Here is a 20,767-nt window from a genome sequence, read left to right as displayed (position 1 = left end):
TTTATTATGCTAAATATGTTGTTTGAAAGACTTGAAGGTTGTTCCTAAAAGCAGACGGAACTTTGCTCCATGAGAATTGCATCAGAGGTTGAAGAGAGCAACGCCAATAAAACCTGTCATTGGGGATTCAGAATTCACTCATAGCGCCTCTTTTAATAAATTGAACAACTTGAGCCGAAGCCTGACTTGTATAAACGCAGCTGATGTCTGCGGGCTGAGAGAGGGGGAAAGAGGCGCCCAACCCATTTCTTTTGTGCTGAAGCGCCTGTGATTTCATTCAGCTTTTCCCGGGCTGCTACTATAATGGGCTCTCTCGCTTTGAATCGCTCTTGTATCCGGGACTTGTTTTCTGCTGGTTAAACTAGAGCAATCTTTTTAGTTGGCAGTAGATTGAAGCTTGGGAACTGGCTGATGAAATTTGTCGCCGAGCATCTGGACGGGTCCCAATGAAAATGCACGGGAGAAACAGGTACAACCTGGTGGAAGATGTGGCGGATTCGCGAGTCCCGCTTCACAACGAGGAAGCATATCAACACGGAATACACTTCCAAGCCAAGGTGAACTATATCTACTGTATTACCGTTGTGATTATTGCTGGTTATACTATTAACCCATACTTTTATGTAGTCATTTGGAGCGTACACATGCAAGAGTAATTACACACGAGACAGTCAGGATTATGTTTTGACATTAGACACCGAAGTTAGGGTCTGAGGGGAAAAAGGATATATATTTTTACATTTAGAAAATGTAATCTTTAGATTCATTTTGGTTTCTTATAGCCTATATATATTTTTTTTTTTTTAAGTATCAAAATAAATTTAAGGGTCATAATATTTTCTTTACAAATATTTAGAAATTTTGAATCATGAATATTAAGTTTTTTTTAGGGTTAAGCTACTCCATTTGACCTGTATAAAAGCATTTTCATAAAAAGTAAGATATTTAAAATCTATCTAAATAATAATAATGGGCTACCTAATAATCTCTCTTTTTAATCGTTTTATTGATACATGACAGCAAATTCTTTAGATGTTGGTTGTGCCATGCTGGCTTTCATCAGGTGATTACAATAAATAATAATAATAAAAAATAGCTATTTTCTATTTTCAAGCCCCCAAATATCAAAATGTATTTAAAATCAGAAACTGAAAACATGTTCATTGTGCTCACCTGTATGAAGTTAATTTTTAAGTAATGTATTTTAATCAACTTAATAGATCAAGACAAGAAACGTCACTGACCTGGATGCAAAGAGTTTTTTTTGTTTTTTCTCCCTATGCATTATTTTGGTGTCTGGCACAACTTTCTCAGTAATGACTGCATGGCTGGTTACATTAGTAATTTTACTGAGCTGAGACGTCTTTGGTTTCTTCAGAAGCTGCAGTTAGATTTGACTGGGACATTGGTATTTAACATTTCATTGAATAAACCTCTTCTCAGTGGCTGTGTCCCAAAATACATTGAGCTGCCTTGTTAGAGAGAGCATCGAACATCAATTCCCAATCAATGGTTGAGGTTTTGGGATAGTCCACCATTATAAGCTTGCTAGATTTTTAGCTAGATAAACATTTGGTTTTACATACTTCACTTACCAAAAATTCACAGCAAATGCATAAAACCGTCAAGCAATCACCTAGAACACCACTTTAGGAAATGTCAAATGTAGTTTTACATACAGTTAGTTAACTGATTAAATTGATTATTCAAAATATGAGTATTTTCTATGTTTACAAAACATAAACAAAATGTCCCAAATGGATCATTCTGTATCTATGACAATCACTGACAAAATATTACATATTTCTAAAAATGTGAATAGATCAGTGCCAGCTGCAAATAACATGCTTAATTAAGTATTAGGTTCAGTGTTTACAAACAACACAGTGTTCTTTCATGCTTGTAATGAACTGTTCTTAAACTATATGGAGATGTTGACCTTAAATACGTATCTCCAGCTTCCACAGTCTAAATCCAGCTGTAGAGGGACAGCACTACTGACAACAGTTCAGCAAAAATAGCAACTTATACAGCTGATTTAAGCTTTGAAAGACAAGACCGCAAGACTGCAGTCAGAATGTGTGACTGTGAATGTGAGTGGTTCTAGGTCTTGGCTTTCCAGCTTTGGCCAATACAATTCCTGGAAGATAATCCTGCATCACAAATTGGAGCTAAAATTACTCAGCGATAGGCTTCTGAGTGGTTCAGTATATACAAAGCTTTAGGTTTCCTGAGCTGTCTGCAAAATCTCTCTGGGAAAACACCAGTATTTATGACATACAGTATATGAGACAACAGACTGCAATATTTTTTAAATATGCAAGTGTCTGAGTATGTGGATGTGTTTAAGAAATTACTATGTTAAAAATAGACGGAGGGGACCTTAAAGGATGTCCTGGCTTTCATTAATGGGCACTAATTAAATTTTTATCAAGCGGTCATAACCAGGCAGTTTTATGCTGAACAGGACATTGATTGCTGTAGGCCTATTTAATCACAAGCAATATAGAAAACAGTAGAAAAGCATAAAAATGACTTTAGCTGGGTTTTCACAGCCAGGGTCACAAATGTAAGTTTGTCTTTTTATATTTGCATATTGTTGTTCTTGGCAATATTGATACATATTAATGTTTGATTTTAAGAACACTTATACCATTGTAAAATAAACAACTTTATATGGTCACCATTTGTCTGAATGTAGGCCTTGAAGCAAAACCAATTGAGAATCACAGATTTCGATGAACATTTAAGCATAAATAGAATTTGAGAAATGAGGCTGCCAGTGTCCTGCCAATGCAAAAGTAAGTTGGCACTCATTAACCTAGAAAGTGTGTTTGTGCAAATGAAGCTGCCTCATTAATTTTAGACTGGGTGATTCCTCTGTTGCAGTTAATAACAGAGTTTAAACAGAATGCTCTTCATCTAACACTGAAGCATGTGTTTCTTTTGCAGTATGTTGGCAGCTTGGATGTCCCAAGGCCCAACAGTCGAATGGAGATTGTCGCTGCTATGAGAAGAATCAGGGTAAGTTCTTCAGACACTTTCACTCACAGACACAGACTCTGAGTGCTGAGTAATCACTATTGATTGGCCCACAGCAGCTGTTTTTTCAGACTCGTCTTTTGCAGTGTAAGACTCATTAGCTGGGGGAAAAACAGCCTGTTCCTCTATATTTATCACATACATGCAGAGTCTACAAGTGTGTGCTTAGTTTGGGGTGTATCCTGATAGTATTTTTTCACCTGAGGTTTCATATTTCATGCTCTGCACATTGATAAAAGAGAGATCACACACACATACTCACAGACAGTGGGGCGCAGAAAGCCTTGTTGTGATCTCTGCGGGGTCTACAGCAAATGGAAATTGGAGATGACTGCCATTATTTTGGTTGATTGGTCAGTGTGTGTGTGTGTGTGTATCCTAGTTTTCTATATGTACTTGCCATGTACTCACACAGATCATCGTAGCTCAGACTGAAGGAAATTTCTAAGACAAATTAAGTTGGATTTGTTGCTTGATCACATGGAGCAGGAATTTGTATGTGTGTGTGCATGACTTGTTACCTTTAGAGTTTGTGACGGCCTGCCAGGAGATCAAAGTGCTTTAGCAGCAAGATTTTCATATGAGCTTTCTGTCCTGTATTAGTCTCTTCTCTTCTCTTCTCTTCTCTTCTCTTCTCTTCTCTTCTCTTCTCTTCTCTTCTCTTCTCTTCTCTTCTCTAAAAATATATTTCAAGGGTCTTAAAACTAATTTTATATATATAATGTTTTTTTTCTTTTTTTTTGATGAATTCCGCAATGCGAAAAATGTGGACAGATTTGTGGAATCCAGTCATAAAAATTGAATTTACAGTATAACACTGAATGTCACGGAACTTGCCAAATTTTGGATGATTAATTTGGATGATTAGCCGCAAAATACTATTTAATGATGAATCCTGCCATTCTCTCTCTGTGTGAATGAATGACGCAAATGCAGGGTTTCGTTTACTACACACATACTAAAGCATGTGTGACTCTCGCAGTGTTTTCAGCCTCTGCCGCCTCAATATATGAGTACATGAACACATGAACATAATCTCTAGAACTGCTCTGAGAGTCACTTCATGATCGTCGTATCATATAAACAGAGACACTTAAAGGTGCCATAGAATGCATTGATACAGTATTTTAAACTGTTCTCTGATATCTACATAGAAGGCACCCTGTAAAAAACATAAAAAAGTTGAGCCATCTTCAAATTTTAAGGCAACCAGCTTTTTGCAGATTTTTGAGTTCTCACAACTTATTTTTGTAGGAGATTCTCAACTTTTTGTTGTATAAACTTGAAAAAACTCAAAAATCTGCTGAAGCTGGTTGCCTTAAAATTTTAAGTTGGCTCAACTCTTTTTTTGTGGCTTAGGTAAGGGCAAATGGTGTTTGAGGCTCACGGTATGTCATCACGATATGTCACTCTTATTATTCAACTATGCCAAGGTAAATACAGTTTTCCATTCTATGGCACCTTTAAAGGGCTTCACAAGATCCCATCAAAATAAAAATTTGGTTTAATTTGAAGAAACTGTGACAGAAATATATTGCTTATTATGATATTACCACTGCTACTAATAAAATTATTATTTAAAAAAGTATTTTTTAAATTATATTTACCAGAATTCTTTACCATAAAAATGTGAATATACAACACAGTATTTCTAGAATTTTTTTTTTAATAAAATCAATTATTTAGAAATGCTTTTGATTATTACATTTTAATGAAATGATTCAAACTGAATCCAGAAAATGAATGGAAATTTTGTTTAAAAAAATTTTTAATAAATAATAAAACTGAATTTGAGCAACAAAAACAGTATTTCATAGGGCTTTCAAAAAATTAAATTTAAATTAATTAATAAAATTTAATTTTACCATTAAAAATGAGTCTAGAAAAATTAAAATGGAAAAAAACGGAACCCAGAAAAATTCAAACAGAAAAAAAAAATATTGTGCATTTCTTTCAATGTCTAGTGCATTATGGACTTGCTTGTGGGTCTAACATAGTGAGGAAAAAGTACATCTAAATAGGATCCACTGATAAAGTTGGTCTGGGCTTTCTAGGGGAATGTCAGTGTCAGTTTGTTTAATGTGTTTCACTGCTGATATTTTCTGGGTTAGCGGGTTCCCTCAGACACAAGTCTAGAATTCATGCCCTTGTTGTGTTAGATTCTGCTGAAAACAACAGTAAATAATTTGTACTGACCTTCTTTACAGCCTATTTCCTTTTCTCCTTTCTCTCTTTAGCATTTTCTCCACATGTTATTGAGAAACTGAGCTTTTATAACTGTCATCGGATGAAGTTTTGCATAGCAAGTCAGCTCTTTAAATCGAGCCCTGATGAGCAGCTTTTCTTTCGCACCTGCTGTGAATGTGTGAGTGTGTGTACATGAAACCACGAAGTAATACTTAAAAATAACTTAGTTTATGCAATGGAGAAGCGTTCCATGATGTGGCTTAATAGAAGCATGTCTGAATGAACAGTTGTTACAGCTCAAGGTTAAGTGTGAGTTAATGCATTTTACAGTATGACCAGAATCTTATATCATGATACACAAACACACATACACACACACATATATATATATGGTTATATTTATTTTGCACGAAATCAGAATTTTAGATTGATTTCTGAAGGATCATGACATCTTTCCTGCACGGAAGTTGTCCCTTGTCTTGACTTGTTTGGGACTCGTTCCGCTATATTTTTTTCACTTCTGTGTGTAAATGTTGGAAGGCAGTCCTGCCCAATTATAGGCATGCCACATGTGTTCTTGTGAGCAATATTCACACATTTCTACTGTTGTGCTGTGAACACATTCATACCATGGTGGTGATGGCGCAGTGGATAAGACACATGCCTTTGGTGTGAGAGACCCGGGTTCGAGTCCACTGTGACACCAATGTGTCCCTGAGCAAGACACTTAACCCCTAGTTGCTCCAGAGGCGTGCGACCTCTGACATATATAGCAATTGTAAGTCGCTTTGGATAAAAGCGTCAGCTAAATGAATAAATGTAAATGTAAATGTACCACCCAGACGTTGTGTAAGTGTGTGTGTGAGTATAAGAGGATATATTAATGCTGAAGATTGTGTCAATCTTTCACAGACACTTTCTGAGATCAGCCAGCATTGGGCAGCAGATACATAACTTGACAGCATTCTTTTTCTGTCAGTCCCTTTCTGTGATGATTGGGTTAAAGGTCAGCTCTCAGAATGTCTCTTAAGAATGCCAGTATCTGATTGACAGCTCCTTAGGTCTTGTGTTATCAGACCTAAAAATAACTGGAAAGTGGTCTGCTTCCAATGAAGGAAACAACACATAACCATGTCTGACTTTTGCAATTCATCTGAGGCCCTGTCCCTTTTTAACTTCTCTCTTTCCTTTGTTTACTCTTACATCCCATTACTATTTGGGAACACCATTTATTTCAGCCAAGGAATATTGTCATTAAAACTTTAACCCCCGGTTTCACAGACAAGGCTTAAGCTTAGTCCTAGACTAAAATGTAAGTCTGAGCTGTTTCAACTGAAATAAACTTGCACTGACTGATCTTAAAATATATCAGTGCCTTTGGTTTGTCTCAAGATGCACCCCAGTAATGTTTTTTTTCTAAGCATGTTTATAAAATTACTTAACTGTCGTAATCGAACTATGGCCTAATCCTGTGTCCATCTTTGTATCAAGAAACTGGAATATAAAGAATGACATTACCATTAGTTAAAAAAATAAATAAAATCACTTTAGTATAGGAACCAATTCTCAATAGCTTATTAGCATGCCTATTATTAACTTGTTTGCTATTTATTAATACTTATTGGGTACATATTCTGCATGACCACATTCTACATCCTAAACTTAACAACTACCTTACTAACTATTAATAAGCAGCAAATTAGGAGTTTACTGAGGCAAAAGGGATAGTTAATGGTTTGTTAATAGCGAGAATTGGACCTTAAAATAAAGTGTGACCAAAAATCATTTACACAATAATTTCAATAGCACACTGAGTTATGTTGTCCAGTTCAAGAGGTTATTAACTTGTGTCATACCTACTTTGATAACTTCATTTCTACATCTGCCGCTGTCAGTCTAGGATTTTATAGATGGATGGATGAGCAAATATAAGTATGACCGATTGGTTAAGTGGCAATGTTTTCATTTTGATTTCATTCGGTTCTAGTTTATCATCCCCCTTTTCTTATTTTAATATTACAGTGATGGTATTTTCCTTAAATCTGTTGAGCTATGATCCACCACACAAAAACTACACATCACTTCATGAAAAATCCTATCTTTTTTTGTTTGTTTGTTTGTTTGTTTTAAATAAATTTGCCATTAAAAATAATTTTAATGTCCCGGACAAAGTTGGTGTAAAATAATTTATAAATGTTTGTGTTCGACTGTGAAGCTGATGCTAATGGCAGTCTTACAAAACCATGAGAGAATGTGATAAAGAGGTCAGGAGGAGAGGAAAGGAAAGAGGAGGTGGTGAGGGTTAGGGAGTGGATGGTGTGTGTGTGTGTGTGTATGTGTGTGTGTGTCTAATGGGGAGGGGCTGATATGGGGCTACAGAGAGAATGAAAGGCTTCATTGTTGTGCCTTAGCCCAGGGACAGATGCAGTGTAATGGCCTACATGCACTAGCATCCATGAGCTCAACATCTCTCCCTCCAAACTGCAAGCTGTCAATATTTACATTTAAATCACATTAGATATGACATAAATGATTAACATCCTCGAGACAACCACATACATTTTAATGCATAGGGACACAGACTTTTCACTCCAAAGAATAAATGCACATAAACAGACTTAAAATGTTTGTAAGTCTTAATAAAAGGAAAGAACCCTTGAGTATATCCTCCGTCCCACTGCTCTCAGTCAGTGCACTCAGCAGGGTTCCTCCCTCTTTTGCTGCTTTTCTTCTATTCTCACACTCTCTTTCACTTCTTCGGACTATTTCTGTCAGTGTTAACCAGTTACGCAAGACCAGGACCCCCTTATCACCATGGCAACCCCCCAACTCTGCCGAAACATGTCCTGAAACTTTGAGGGTGTTTGAGCACCGAGCGCATTCGGCCAGACTCCTCCCACACAAACATGACACACTTTTAACATTCACCTGCACTCTCTGGCACTCTGTAACACACACACTCTATGTGAACTCCACTATCTGTTGGGTTTTAGTTTGTTTTGTGATTGGGAAAGCTGCCTCAGGGCTTGAGAAAAAGAAACTGACAGAGAGATGGTTGCTCTACTTTAGGGATATTGTATATCTCTCTCGCTTTTTAGGAGTGTCTCTCATTCCCTGTGTCTGTGCCTGTCATTTCTCGTCTTCTTGTGTTTCCCTCCATTCCTCCTTTATTCCCTGACCTACACTCTCTTTGCTTCTTCCTCTCATTTCTACTTTGTCACGGAAACCCATTTGGCCCAACCGAGGCCATTGTTTTTGTGAGTGTGTAAGAGAGAGCTGAAAGGAAATGTGTGTGAGCCTGGAATGGCCAATTAAGATGTCATTGCTGAGTATATTGAAAATGTCATCATAAATGTTTGTGAGAGTCATTTTAGGAAACAAAGGACTTTTTCACTTTAGAAAGGTGATTTTTAAAGCATATTTCTGTCAGATGTTAAATGACATTAGAAGAAATGAGTAAAAACGTCATATGAACGACTGAAGTGAAACATTTAAAACTAAAATAGCTCTGCTCCTCCAGTTGTCAAGGTTATCGGGTTAATATGAGTCATTTTATGAAAAGAATGACTTTCACTTTAGAAAGGTGATTTTTAAAGCTAATTTCTGTGAGATGTTAAATGACATTAGGATAAATGAGTATAAAAGTCATATGAACTTGACTGAAGCTAAACATTTACAACTTAAATGTGAACCCTGGACCACAAAACGAGTCTTACGTCGCTGGGGTATATTTGTAGCAATAGCCAAAAATACATTGTATGGGTCAAAATTATTGATTTTTCTTTTATGCCAAAAATCATTAGGATATTAAGTAAAGATCATGTTCCATGAAGATATTTTGTAAATTTCCTACTGTAAATATATCAAAACTTCATTTTTATTAGTAATATGCATGGCTAAGGACTTCATTTGGACAAATTTAAAGGCGATTTCCTCAATATTTTCAATTTTTTTGCACCCTCAGATTCCAGATTTTCACATAGCTGTATCTCGACCAAATATTGTCCTATCCTAACAAACCATTATATCAATGGAAAGCTTATTCATTCATTATTATTATTATTATTATTATATTTTATGTTTTAATATATATTTTAAAATATATTTTTTTGTGAAAATCATTATTTTAAAAAATCTGAAGTATTTAATGAATAGAAGAATCACATTTATTTGAAGTATGACTATTTTATTAAATGGCAAAAATGTATTTATGTCTTGTTTTGATCAATTCAAGTCACCCTTGCTGATTAAATGTATTCATTTCTTTCATAAAAACAAATCTTACTGACCCCAAACTTTTAAACCGTAGTTTATGACAGGTGTTATTCTTTAACAAAAATCTGCCCTTAATCTATAAAACTATAATCTTTTATATTTAATCTTCGCACAATGCATATGACTTGGACGCTTGAGTGTTGACATTGTTGTTCAAACACAAACGCAGACATGCACATGGGACAGATGGTGCTCTCATATGTGGCCCTGTTTTCTGAGTTGACCTTCTGTGTGGACACACGTCCAAACACTACATTAGACAGACAGAACGAGTCATTTTGAACTGTGCTCACACCTGTTACTGTGCTGTTTATACACATCAAGTCCAGGTCATTCACTGATGGGTCTGAAATTGTGACACTATGTTGATAAGGACTAAACGAATTGTTGGCTAATATGGATTTTTCAAAGCCCAGTTCTGACATCTACACAGGTGACAAAATCACAAAAGCATTTGTTTATCTATATAGAGGATTTTTTAAAGCACAAACCTCATTCAAGCACAAATTTAGTTAGTTTAGTAGTTTATAAATCTATACACGTCTTAATGTCGTATGCCGATATATATCTATAACTTTATCAAGACTCCAAAAGTTTGTGCAAACTTGAAACCTGACTGATGTTTTCCCAGCATGATTCGCACAGTATGACAGATGCGAGCATGTATCACATCTATAAAAGATGTCTTGTTGACAACAGCTTGTTGGAGAAAACCTGAATGCTCCATGTAACATTGCTCATGGTCTGTCTCTTTCACTGTTTCCCACACACACACACACACACACTGAAATATCAAGCCAATCTAGAGGGCCAGCAGCACAGTAAAGGTTATTAAATCCTACCCATGGGGTTCGTGACATCAACTCATTGGCCCTCGACCCACTCCCAGCAGGTAGCTCTGCCGACTCAGCTTCCAAGAAATGAGTTCGGAAGTCTGTTCAATGTTCCCTCTCTCCCTGTGTGTCGCTCAGTCTCTCTCGCTCACTTCCTCAAATACACGCTCTGTTAAAATGACACACACTCCCTATTGGTCTGAAGTCAAGCGGAAATCCCAATCAAGCAGAGAAACTAACTCGCTCTCAGCATCCCATGCAGGTCAAGGTCGTTTCCAATGGCAGCGTCTAATGGAAGTAATTCTTGCATCCCTAGTGCCAAAGGTGAAATTCCTAAGAGAAACAACAGACAACATTACAAATGCATCTCTTTTGTTGTGTGTGAAGGAAGCAGTTGCATAACAACAGACATTTTAAAAGTACTATATTTATTTAATAACCCATCTCACTTTTTTCCCTCTTTGTCTTGGGTTCTTCTGCCTTTCATTCAGTTGTTTCTCTCCGTTTACCAGCAAGTTACCATGTTGTCAATGAAAAGCTGCTGTTTGCAGATAAGTTATGTGATGTTGTATATTTGTTTTCTACATTCAGCTTACATTTTCATTTATCCTGAGTAGTGGTGTCATGATATTTGAATTTTATGATACCTTTTCAATACAATACCTTGAACAATATCCATATTCAGTACCATTAAAGTATTTGTGTATCGATACTTAGGATATTAAGTACTGAAACTTTACAAAATTCTCAAATATTTCACTATCTATTGAAAAATCTATATTTTCTATATTCTATATTAAATCTATATTTGTTCTATAAAATCTATATTTTTCTATAAATCTATAATTGCCGTCACATTTGGTCTTTAAATCAGATCAATTGCAAGTATGCTGTTATCAGATAGCTTCATATCAGGCTATTCAGTTATTTTGTTATTGTTTTAATTTATTTATGGTTTGGACAGTGACGTGATGATGTTGTCAAGATTGAACTGAATGACTGACAACTGAAACCTTGTTTGACATTACTCTGATGCACATTGAATTTGTAATGTCTTTGGGCGATCGTTGACAGGCAACCTCACAGGCCTACACCCTCCTTCCTGTCTTGCTCCTGCTGTTGTCTTAGTTTGTAGCACTAAAGGACTGTTGGGAAGATTTGGGTGAAAATAATCGACCCCCAAAGTAGTCAGTTTCCCCCAAAGTAGTCCCCAGTGTAGTCTTTTTTGACTATTCAGTTGCTGAGTAAATGCTTTTGATGGCTGTCTTAAAAAAACAAATGGAGATGTCACTTTTTGTAATTGTTTTCTCTTGTATGCTGGCATCTAAAATCACTTGCAAGCCGAGGGAGAGAGAGAGATCAGTAAGGAATGTCATTAAGTGCTGAGTGTGGCAGCTTTGTCAACTTTAAGCCCACAATGCAGATGCTTTTTAACAAAATGGAAATTAAACATAAAAGCAAAACATAATTATAGCAGATAATTATACCAAATTTGAAGTCTGACCCATTTGTTTTCTAGGGGATTTCTTCAGTTTTATTTTTATTATTATTATTATTATTATTATTATTATTATTTTATGACAACTGCAGCTTTCAAACTTTTCACTAAAATGTTTATGCACAGAGAACAATGGCTATGCAGTATGTCTTAAATATTTATATATGCACTTTGCACTTGAGCAATAAGAAAGTTCTTGCAGACTCCTTTTCTCCTTTAAAGAATGCTGACACAGAACGGTTTAGTTCGATTTTGACATCTTGCCTTTTTTGCACAAATGGAGCTAAAGTGGAGCAGGTTTAAGTGAATTGTTGTCATGGGGCAAGCAAAACCTCAAGGTGTTCAGTCATAAACTGTCACATGTGCTTAAGACATTAAGACGAGAATTACCACTTCCTCATAGGTGTTAGGCTATTAGTATTGATTTTTTAGGGTGATGAATGAACATAATCTCAAATATGATTTTTAATCTCTTTCTTTACTCATTGATTGGAATGCAAAATACTTGTATTTGCTGGATTAAAAATGCTAAATAAATGTATTAAAATAATCGTGTGCATGCTGTTTCACATGCTACTATTTTACAAATAGTGTGCCGTATGTAGTATACACTGGGGAGAATGAGCCTCACTACACTGTAAGAAAAAAAAAGTTGAGCCAACTTAAAATTTTAAGGCAACTTCAGCAGATTTTTGAGTTTTCTCAACTTGTTTTAAATTTATACAACAAAAAGTTGAGAGTCTCCTACAAAAATAAATTGAGATAACTCAAAAATCTGCTGAAGCTGGTTCCCTGAAAATTTTAAGTTGGCTCAACTTCTTTTTTGCAGTGTAGTATACTAGTATTAAATGTCACAATCAGAGACATTTATATGTATTTTGTAAAATCTAAAATCTAATTATGGGGGGATAATCCAGCATCACCTAGAGGTCTTGAGGCATGTGTATAAACATGCTGTACAGGAAAGGTGCATTAATATTTAGTGTGGCCTTTGGATGCTGACATCCACTGCTAATTATACTTAAGGTCGCATCATGCAGTCAGAAGCTGTTTAAAGACATGACAGGTTAAAGTGGTATCCAAGGAAAGTAGGTGAATGCAAGAAAGCAAGATACTGTATAGTAGAGAGTTACATTTATTTGCGTTCTGGTTTTATTAATTGATTTGTTATTATGGCGGGCCCTTACGTATTATTATCTTTCTCACTGTTTCATATGCACTATATGCCATGGAATAGATAGAGCTTATTTACGATGTCTTTTGTGTTTGGTGCAGTTTTGACTCTGGTCGTGTTAAGAGTAATATGAATGAGAAACCTTGAAGGCTGAATGGTCAATTGGTGTGGAGCATTTGACAAGTAGCCTTATTTTGTATTCACTCCCAGCCATGTCTTGTCCCTCGACTCCCAACTTCTTTCCTTTTGCTTTTATTTTGTTTGGTCTTGAGCTGTCCTTGGTCCTAAATGGCTGCATGCAATGCTAAGTAATGTGCATCTCCGGTCAGAGGCTATTCATTTCAGTGCTCTTGAAGGTCTGGTTGAAGTTAACTTTTTAGAAAGCTGTAGTGTAGTGTAAATATTGTCCCTCATGATTTTCCTAGTTAAATTATTAATATAAAATAAATAAGCAAAATATTAACCAGCAAAAGGGATGTGGCAGATTTAAGTTGAAATGTCTCTACTGTCTTTTTTTGGACATTTATTGTCTTTAGTTTGTGTTTAAACTTCTAATACAGAAGAAAAATCTGGAAAATAAAATAGAAAAAGGAATAATATTGTGCACTTCCTAAAGGAAATTCACAGTTTTTAACTATTTTAGTCAGTGGGACATTTCTAAACTTTTAACATCCGTTGTGCTCATTGAATTACTTCTAAATGCCTATATGTTGAAAATGAACATTTGTTCCTGTGAATATGAATTCTTTTCACTGTAATGCTTATCTTAAATTCTCCACCAACTGCAACTGTCACATAGCCCATTGGCAAGTTGAGCCATTACCATCGACTTAAATTGAATTTTCATTTTTGGGTGAACTATCCCTTTAAAAGATGCTATTGCCCAAAGCAAATTACAAATAGATGAGTAATTTAACACATGTGGTCTAAGTGAAAATAAGCATTTCTTCTCATTCTAATAGAGAGCCGTGATGGTGATTAACTCTGACAAGGTTGTTTAAAGTTTTAGCAACTTCAACACACTCAAGCTCTTCAGCAAGACTAAAAGTTTGTCATTTGCACACGTGGACAGACCTGTCATGTCCTTTTCCTGTAGTACATCTCATACAGTTTTTATATTTCCTCCATCGCTCCTTGTTTTCCTCTAGCCTACAAGAGATGGACAGATCAGCTTTCGGCGAATGAGTGTAACTCTTTCAGTTCAGGCCAGGACTTCAATAATGAATAGGAAGTCTTTCAGCAGAAATGATTCATATCCAACTCAACGAGTTTCAAAGAACACAAATACTCAAATAGTGCCAATCTGAATCATTCAGACTGAAGACATTTGGAAATAAATAATTCTTGGACACATTTCATGCAAAGTTGCAAGATTTTTTTTTTTTTTTTTTTTTTTTTACTTTATTCTGATCTTACAGAAGAACAGAGCTGATTCGAGTAGTTTGGTGCTCATAAATCAGCCTTATGCTCTAATAAGCACAACATGCAAAGCACATTCAAATATCTGCATCTCTCTGTCTGCTATCTTAAATATATATTTTTCAAGGAACTCCTTGCAGTGCATTCTAGGATTGTATTCTCAACACACAGTGCCTACGATACATAAACTGTAAACAATGCATAATACAATTTATGAGAGTGAGTCAGAGAGAGCGAGTCAAATGCTAGTATAGGCCAAGGTGGGAAACTTGAGATACAATTTTCAAATAAATAAGTGCTGTTATTTAACAAGGATGCATTAAATTGATCAAAAGTGACAGTAAAAACATTTATAATGCTCCAAAAGATTATGACACTAAAGCTGTAATGGCTGCTAAAAATTCAGTTTTGCCATCACAGGAATAAATTACATATAAGAAATCATAAAAGAAATCAGTCGCCAGTTTTTACATCAGTTTCAGCTCTTTAAGAAAGTTGCTGTTTATTGTAAATACTTCATTATATTATGTAATTTTAATTACACTCTCAGGGCAGGACTGATTGTTGATTCATCTATTTTCATAATTTAGCAGTTTAGGTGCTAATGAGTACTAACTGATTTAGAATCGGTCCCAGTACTTCAGTTTGATTGGTCATAGTCTCTCTATGCATTTAAATCACTGTTTTTTCCTTGCAGTATGAGTTCAAGGCAAAGAGCGTGAAGAAGAAGAAAGTGAGCATACAGGTTTCCGTAGATGGGGTCAAAGTGGTGATGCGCAAAAAACCCAAGGCATGTGTGATCTCATCAGCCCTACACCTCTGGCACGACACATACATATCATTATTCTGTATCAAAATTACAGTACTAGAATTTAGAAGTTAATATTTTTGTCTCATTCATTATGAGCATTTGCATTAGTGTCCCTGACATTTGCCTTGTTTTGACCTCAAGAGGAAAGAGTGGACATGGGATGAGATCAAGATGCTGGTTATGCACGACCCCATATACAGGTGAGATGCAGAAAATATAACAAAATAAATGGTATTTCGACCTGATGCATTAATGTTTAGCCTATGTTGACTTTTTCTTCTCCGTTTCCTCCAAGGATCTTCTATGTATCCCATGATTCTCAGGATCTGAAGATTTTCAGCTACATTGCTCGTGACGGATCCAGCAACTCGTTCAGATGCAATGTATTCAAGTCCAAAAAAAAGGTAGAGCAGTCTCTTTATTTACATAAAAGGAAAAAAACGGTCTCCTGTTACTCTCTTTCTCTCTGCCACATTGCCCCAGACCAAGGATAAATATCACGATGTATGCCATTTTTTCAGTCCATCTTATCCTTGAGCAACTTATGAAATGTGTAGAGGGTCTTAACCTTGATACTCTTCACATATTTGTCTCTGTTGTCTCTGCTCTTCTTGTCATTCTATGCCCTTTGCTTTCTTTCATGGAATTGTAGTAGCACAGCCCCCATAATGGAAAAATCTACATAAGAACAAAAAGCAGAAGAAAATGATGTTATATGATAAAATCAAGAAAATGTGTCAAAAAGCTATTTGGCAATACAGTTAAAAAAATATTTGGAAATAACCAATATAATATATATATAAATAATTTTTTTTTTTTTTTTTTTTTTTTTTTAGAAATATTTTGGTCAATGTATTGTAAAAAAAAAATATATATATATATACACACACACACACACATTAAATATATATATACATCATATAAATTCCACTATATATACACACGCATATGCCACAAATGTTATATATATATATATATATATATATATATATATAAGAACATTTATATTATGCGTGTATACACTATATTTCACTAACAGTTGTTATGCTAATAATATTATTTGTAATGAGTTTTGCACCCCACACATATTTTTAATTTTAGAATTATTAATCAAATGTAAAAATGAAGATTATTCATATAATGTATGCTATGTATATAAGATTCTAAATGTGATCTTTCTCCTCATTCAGAGTCAGGCCATGCGGATAGTGCGGACGGTCGGTCAGGCGTTTGAGGTGTGCCATAAGCTGAGTCTGCAGCACGCTGAGCAGAATGCAGATGAACAGCCAGACGGCCCTGCAGACGGCCAGAGCGATCAGTCTGGAGAAGAGCCCAGCCCTGATGGTGAGACCATGCCATCGCATCAGAGCATTAATGCCTATAAACACGTCATCATCGAGTAAATCAAATCTGTGGAGTACAGCATTTCTGTGGTCTATCTCGCGATGTTTGAACGTGTTGATCATTGTTGTATAACTGGTTTCTTGAAGTGTGCATCATATTCTTAAAATGCTGCTGTTGTTTACAGCTCGTCAGCTGACAGGGATGGAGCACGGTATGGATGATGTCCCTGGAACGGAGGCACATTCCACAAAGCTCAGTGAGCAGGCTATGGATGACATTCTTCAGAGTCTGTCAGAGCTCAACATGGCGAAACCTGGACAAACCCTTCAGGTGAGAGTGATCTGGAGTATGAGCATGACTGAGAAGCTCTTGCATCATTTCTCCCCACAGACGTCTGTCCAATATCGCTCGTCAGCTGGAAATAGGCTGTTTATAAATATAGAGGAAACCCCTTTCACCTCCTTTCTCTTCTGTTTTTCCCCCTTCAACTCAACCTTATTCCTCCTTCTGGGTATTCAGTGATACTGTTATGTTGCCCCAGGCCTGCAAACTATTTTCAAAATCTTTGCCTGACTTTAACCACTTAACTGTGTCTGAAGTGGAAATAATATCATACAGCCCCAGTCAGACAGGAATTTAATTTAGCCAGCAACACACAAAAATCTCTAGATTATTTAAGTTCCACTCACACAGCAGTTTCACAAACTTATACCAGCTAGAAATCATGCTGTTAGGTCAGGATAAGAAGATTTTATACCCCTTTTATTATTTTTTTTAGGATTATTTAATTTTAATTTCCCCTCAGATTTTCATTAGTGAAAAAAATAATAATCTTTATCATTATTCTCAGTGGTGATTATCATTTTTATACCTTATTTAAACCACTGTATTAGTGTAATAGAGCACATGTACTGTATTTTTACCTATCTTCTCAACAATGAGTGGGTCATTACTAGGTAGGCTGCTATACTACCGTTTAAAAGTTTGGGGTTGGTAAGATTTTTTAATATTTTTGAAAGATGTCTCTTATACTCACCAAGGCTACATTTATTTGATTAAATCTACAGTAAAACAGTAATATTGTCAAATATTATTTCAATGTAAAATATATTTTACTATATTTTGAAATGTAATTTATTCCTATGATGGAAAAGCTTATTTTTAGCAGTCATTACTCCAGTCTGTCACATGATCCTTCAGAAATCATTCAAATGGGATTTCTTATTATTATCAATGTTGAAAGCGGTAGTGCTTCTTAATATTTTTGTGGAAACCATGCTACTTTTTTCTGGATTCTTTGATGAATGCATTCTTGCTGAATAAAAGTATTAATTTCAAAACTAAATTTTACTGACCCAAAACTTTTGAACTATACTGTATTATTAAAGCAAATTAAAGCAAAAACATTCAAAAAAATGAAATGAAAGGCATTTAAACAAATGAATTCAACACATTTTGCCATATATAAATGCTTTTTATACCTTAAATAAGATATTATTATTATTATTATTATCCGTTAGTATTATTATGTGCATTACTACAGTAATGAGATTTAGGTGTGGTGGTTCTTACTTGTCATGAATTTAATAACATTTAAATGCAAACTGGCCAGTCAAGTTGATTTGGCTGCATGTCCGTGTTTTTACAAGTTCATATATCATATGAGAGTGCCATAAGGATTATTAAGTAAGTTCAAATTCAAAAATTGTTTGATGTTTGATATCTCTCCATCATTCATTACAGAAATTCCCAGTGCAGAAAGGCTGTCTAGCCTGAAAGCAGATAATGCATTCATTCATTTTTCATAATGCATTCCTGTGTTCCTTGTCTAGCAAACATGAAAGATCCAGTGGTGTTCCATTTGCTTTGTAGCTGATGTTCATGACAAATGTTGACAACATTCATTGTTGCAGCTTCCTTTTTTAAAAATGTAGTCATTAACAGTTATCTCTTTGCCATCCAACCTATGGAAGATATTTCAGTCTGCACAATGGAGATAATGGATAAGAAAAGATTGTTTTCATGAACGGTTTCATTTTGGCAGTCTTGCTTTTGCAGACGTGCCGCTACCTCCATCCTCTGTCTCTCCTCATTCTGATATAAACCTCCACCTCCTCCTGGTGGTTGATATCAGATATCACACAGAGAGAGGAATTATGTTGTTTTCTTTGCTGCTTTACAGTAATGATAATATCATGTTTGGTATCATGCATATTTTTACCCTAGGATCTTTCTGCTTCTTGATCCAAAACTTTGACACTACTTATGTTTTGAGACATATTTGTATTTATCTTATGGTTTGACGTGTTTGTCGCTTATGGTGGAGTGTTGTGATTTGTTTTGACAAACAGATACTTTACAGCACATGACATGTAAACTAAACTATAATGAGCAGTTTCTAAATTATAATGGACAAATTGATTGACTTGACTTGAAACTAGCACTGATTGATTTTTTTTTTTCATCCCCCATGACAATGGTCAAATTTATTTAGTTTAGCAACAGTCCAAAAATTATACACAAATAGTATAGCACAGTATGCCTTGATTAATAAAGAATATCCCAATTCATTTTGTTCAAAATTGCTTAATATTTCTGTAATATACAAAGTACCAATTCAAGGGAGCTGAATATGAAAATGATAGTTCACCCATCATCATTTACTACCCTCAGTTTGCTGAACACAGAGAAAACACATTTAGAAAACTGTGGTTAGCCAGTCAGTCTCTGGTCCCCATTGACTTATATAGTATTTTTTCCATACTCTGGAAATCAGTGGCTACCAGCAACTGTTTGGTTTATTATACAGCAAAGTAAATTACAGTAAATTGTGACAGAATTTTAATTTTGGGGCAAACTATTCTGAGAATAGTTAAAAACATAGTTATCTGTTTTCGCAAATGATGTCTTCAATTGTTAACATTAATTAAAATACAACTGATAACTGTTAGTAAATGTAGTACATCTGTATTGTAAAGTCCTACCCACAATATAATTAGGTGAGAAAGCAGAGAGTGTTTTGGTGTTCAAATCCCTAGAGCCATGTTTCTGTCTTAGTCCCTTTTATAACAGACTTAAAGCTACTTATAGAAAATTAGTTTCTCTCTCTCTGTGTGTGTGTGTGTGTGTGTGTGTGTGTTTTATATGTTCATCTAATGAAAGCACTTGAGGTGTCCTTTGTTCCTGTGGATCCTCATATTAAAGTGCTCTCCCAGTACAAACACACATGCCCACTAATTAACCCTATGCTTTCAAAGCCCATAGTCCTCATTTGTACACTGCATGATGTTTCAAATGAAAATGTTTCAGGGCCCAGTTTGTTAACGTTTGTTTTTTTCTTTCTCATATTCTCGTTCTTTATCTCTCAGTCTTTACAAGACCTGGAGGGTGTCTCTCGCTACACGTTATCTCCCAGCATCCCTTGCTCTCCTACTCTCACACCTTTGGCCACCCAATACCAACTGCAGTTACTCCAACAACAGCTGCTACAGCAGCAGCAACAAACACAGATCGCTGTTGCACAGGTAAGACATTGTTTGTACCCTTTTATAGCTCTAGGAGGCGCTGCAGCTTTATGAAATTTACAGCAGTTGATTCCGTATTTTCAAGTTGTTTCACAATCATCTGCTCTCCAGAGTACAGATCTATTCACCTACTCCAGCAATTTCAGAGCCACATTTCCTGCATATCCCTATTTATTTTTCTCTGTTGAAATGATTACTGATAGCCTTTGTCAAAAAAGCACTCACATACCCTGTAAGCCCAAATCATTCTCCATAACCATGATGAAGCAAAGATAAGTATAGGGGAGGCGGAACAAGATGCTGATAGAGGCAATCATCTCGCTGTTCATTTTTGTCATTCTGTCTGCGACTAATGATATTAGTTCTCATTTGGGAGATTGTATAGGGTTCAGATGCTGTTATGGTTATAATGTCCTGTCAGAGAGAGAGGAAGTTGATGTACTCTCAGCTCTGATTCAGCACAGTCATGCTACTGAATAGCAATAGCTTGGACAATGAGACTGACGTACAATCACCCCCCGCCCAGAGGAAAATTGTGTTATTCTTTCATATCTCAGGAGACTTAGTTCCTTTTGGGTGTCAGCCTTGTCTCAGATGTTTCTTAACAAATCAGACAAAATGAATTTGCATTGCAGAGTTTATATTTAAACTAAATTTGAC

At 35.6% G+C, this 20,767-nt stretch overlaps 1 protein-coding gene across 1 annotated transcript in view; it reads left to right on the top strand.

Moving 5' to 3' along the window:
• Positions 1–269: 269 nt before the first annotated feature.
• The window catches only part of LOC306869526 (carboxyl-terminal PDZ ligand of neuronal nitric oxide synthase protein-like), a gene marked incomplete at its 3' end in the record, with an annotated part of 33,345 nt that continues 12,847 nt past the window's right edge, over positions 270–20,767 (top strand). Inside the window, exons 1-8 of the mRNA XM_079416282.1 lie at positions 270–557; positions 2,953–3,024; positions 15,126–15,218; positions 15,381–15,439; positions 15,535–15,643; positions 16,430–16,583; positions 16,768–16,913; positions 19,952–20,107. Of these exons, the coding sequence (XP_079272408.1) occupies positions 447–557; positions 2,953–3,024; positions 15,126–15,218; positions 15,381–15,439; positions 15,535–15,643; positions 16,430–16,583; positions 16,768–16,913; positions 19,952–20,107 (900 nt within the window). The 5' untranslated portion in view covers positions 270–446. The remainder of the gene's footprint in view (positions 558–2,952; positions 3,025–15,125; positions 15,219–15,380; positions 15,440–15,534; positions 15,644–16,429; positions 16,584–16,767; positions 16,914–19,951; positions 20,108–20,767) is intronic.

Source organism: Barbus barbus (assembly GCF_936440315.1).
Source record: "Barbus barbus genome assembly, chromosome: 5".
Lineage (NCBI taxonomy): Eukaryota > Metazoa > Chordata > Actinopteri > Cypriniformes > Cyprinidae > Barbus > Barbus barbus.
Note: the sequence above shows the minus strand (reverse complement) of the source record. Positions and strands in the feature narration are given on the sequence as shown.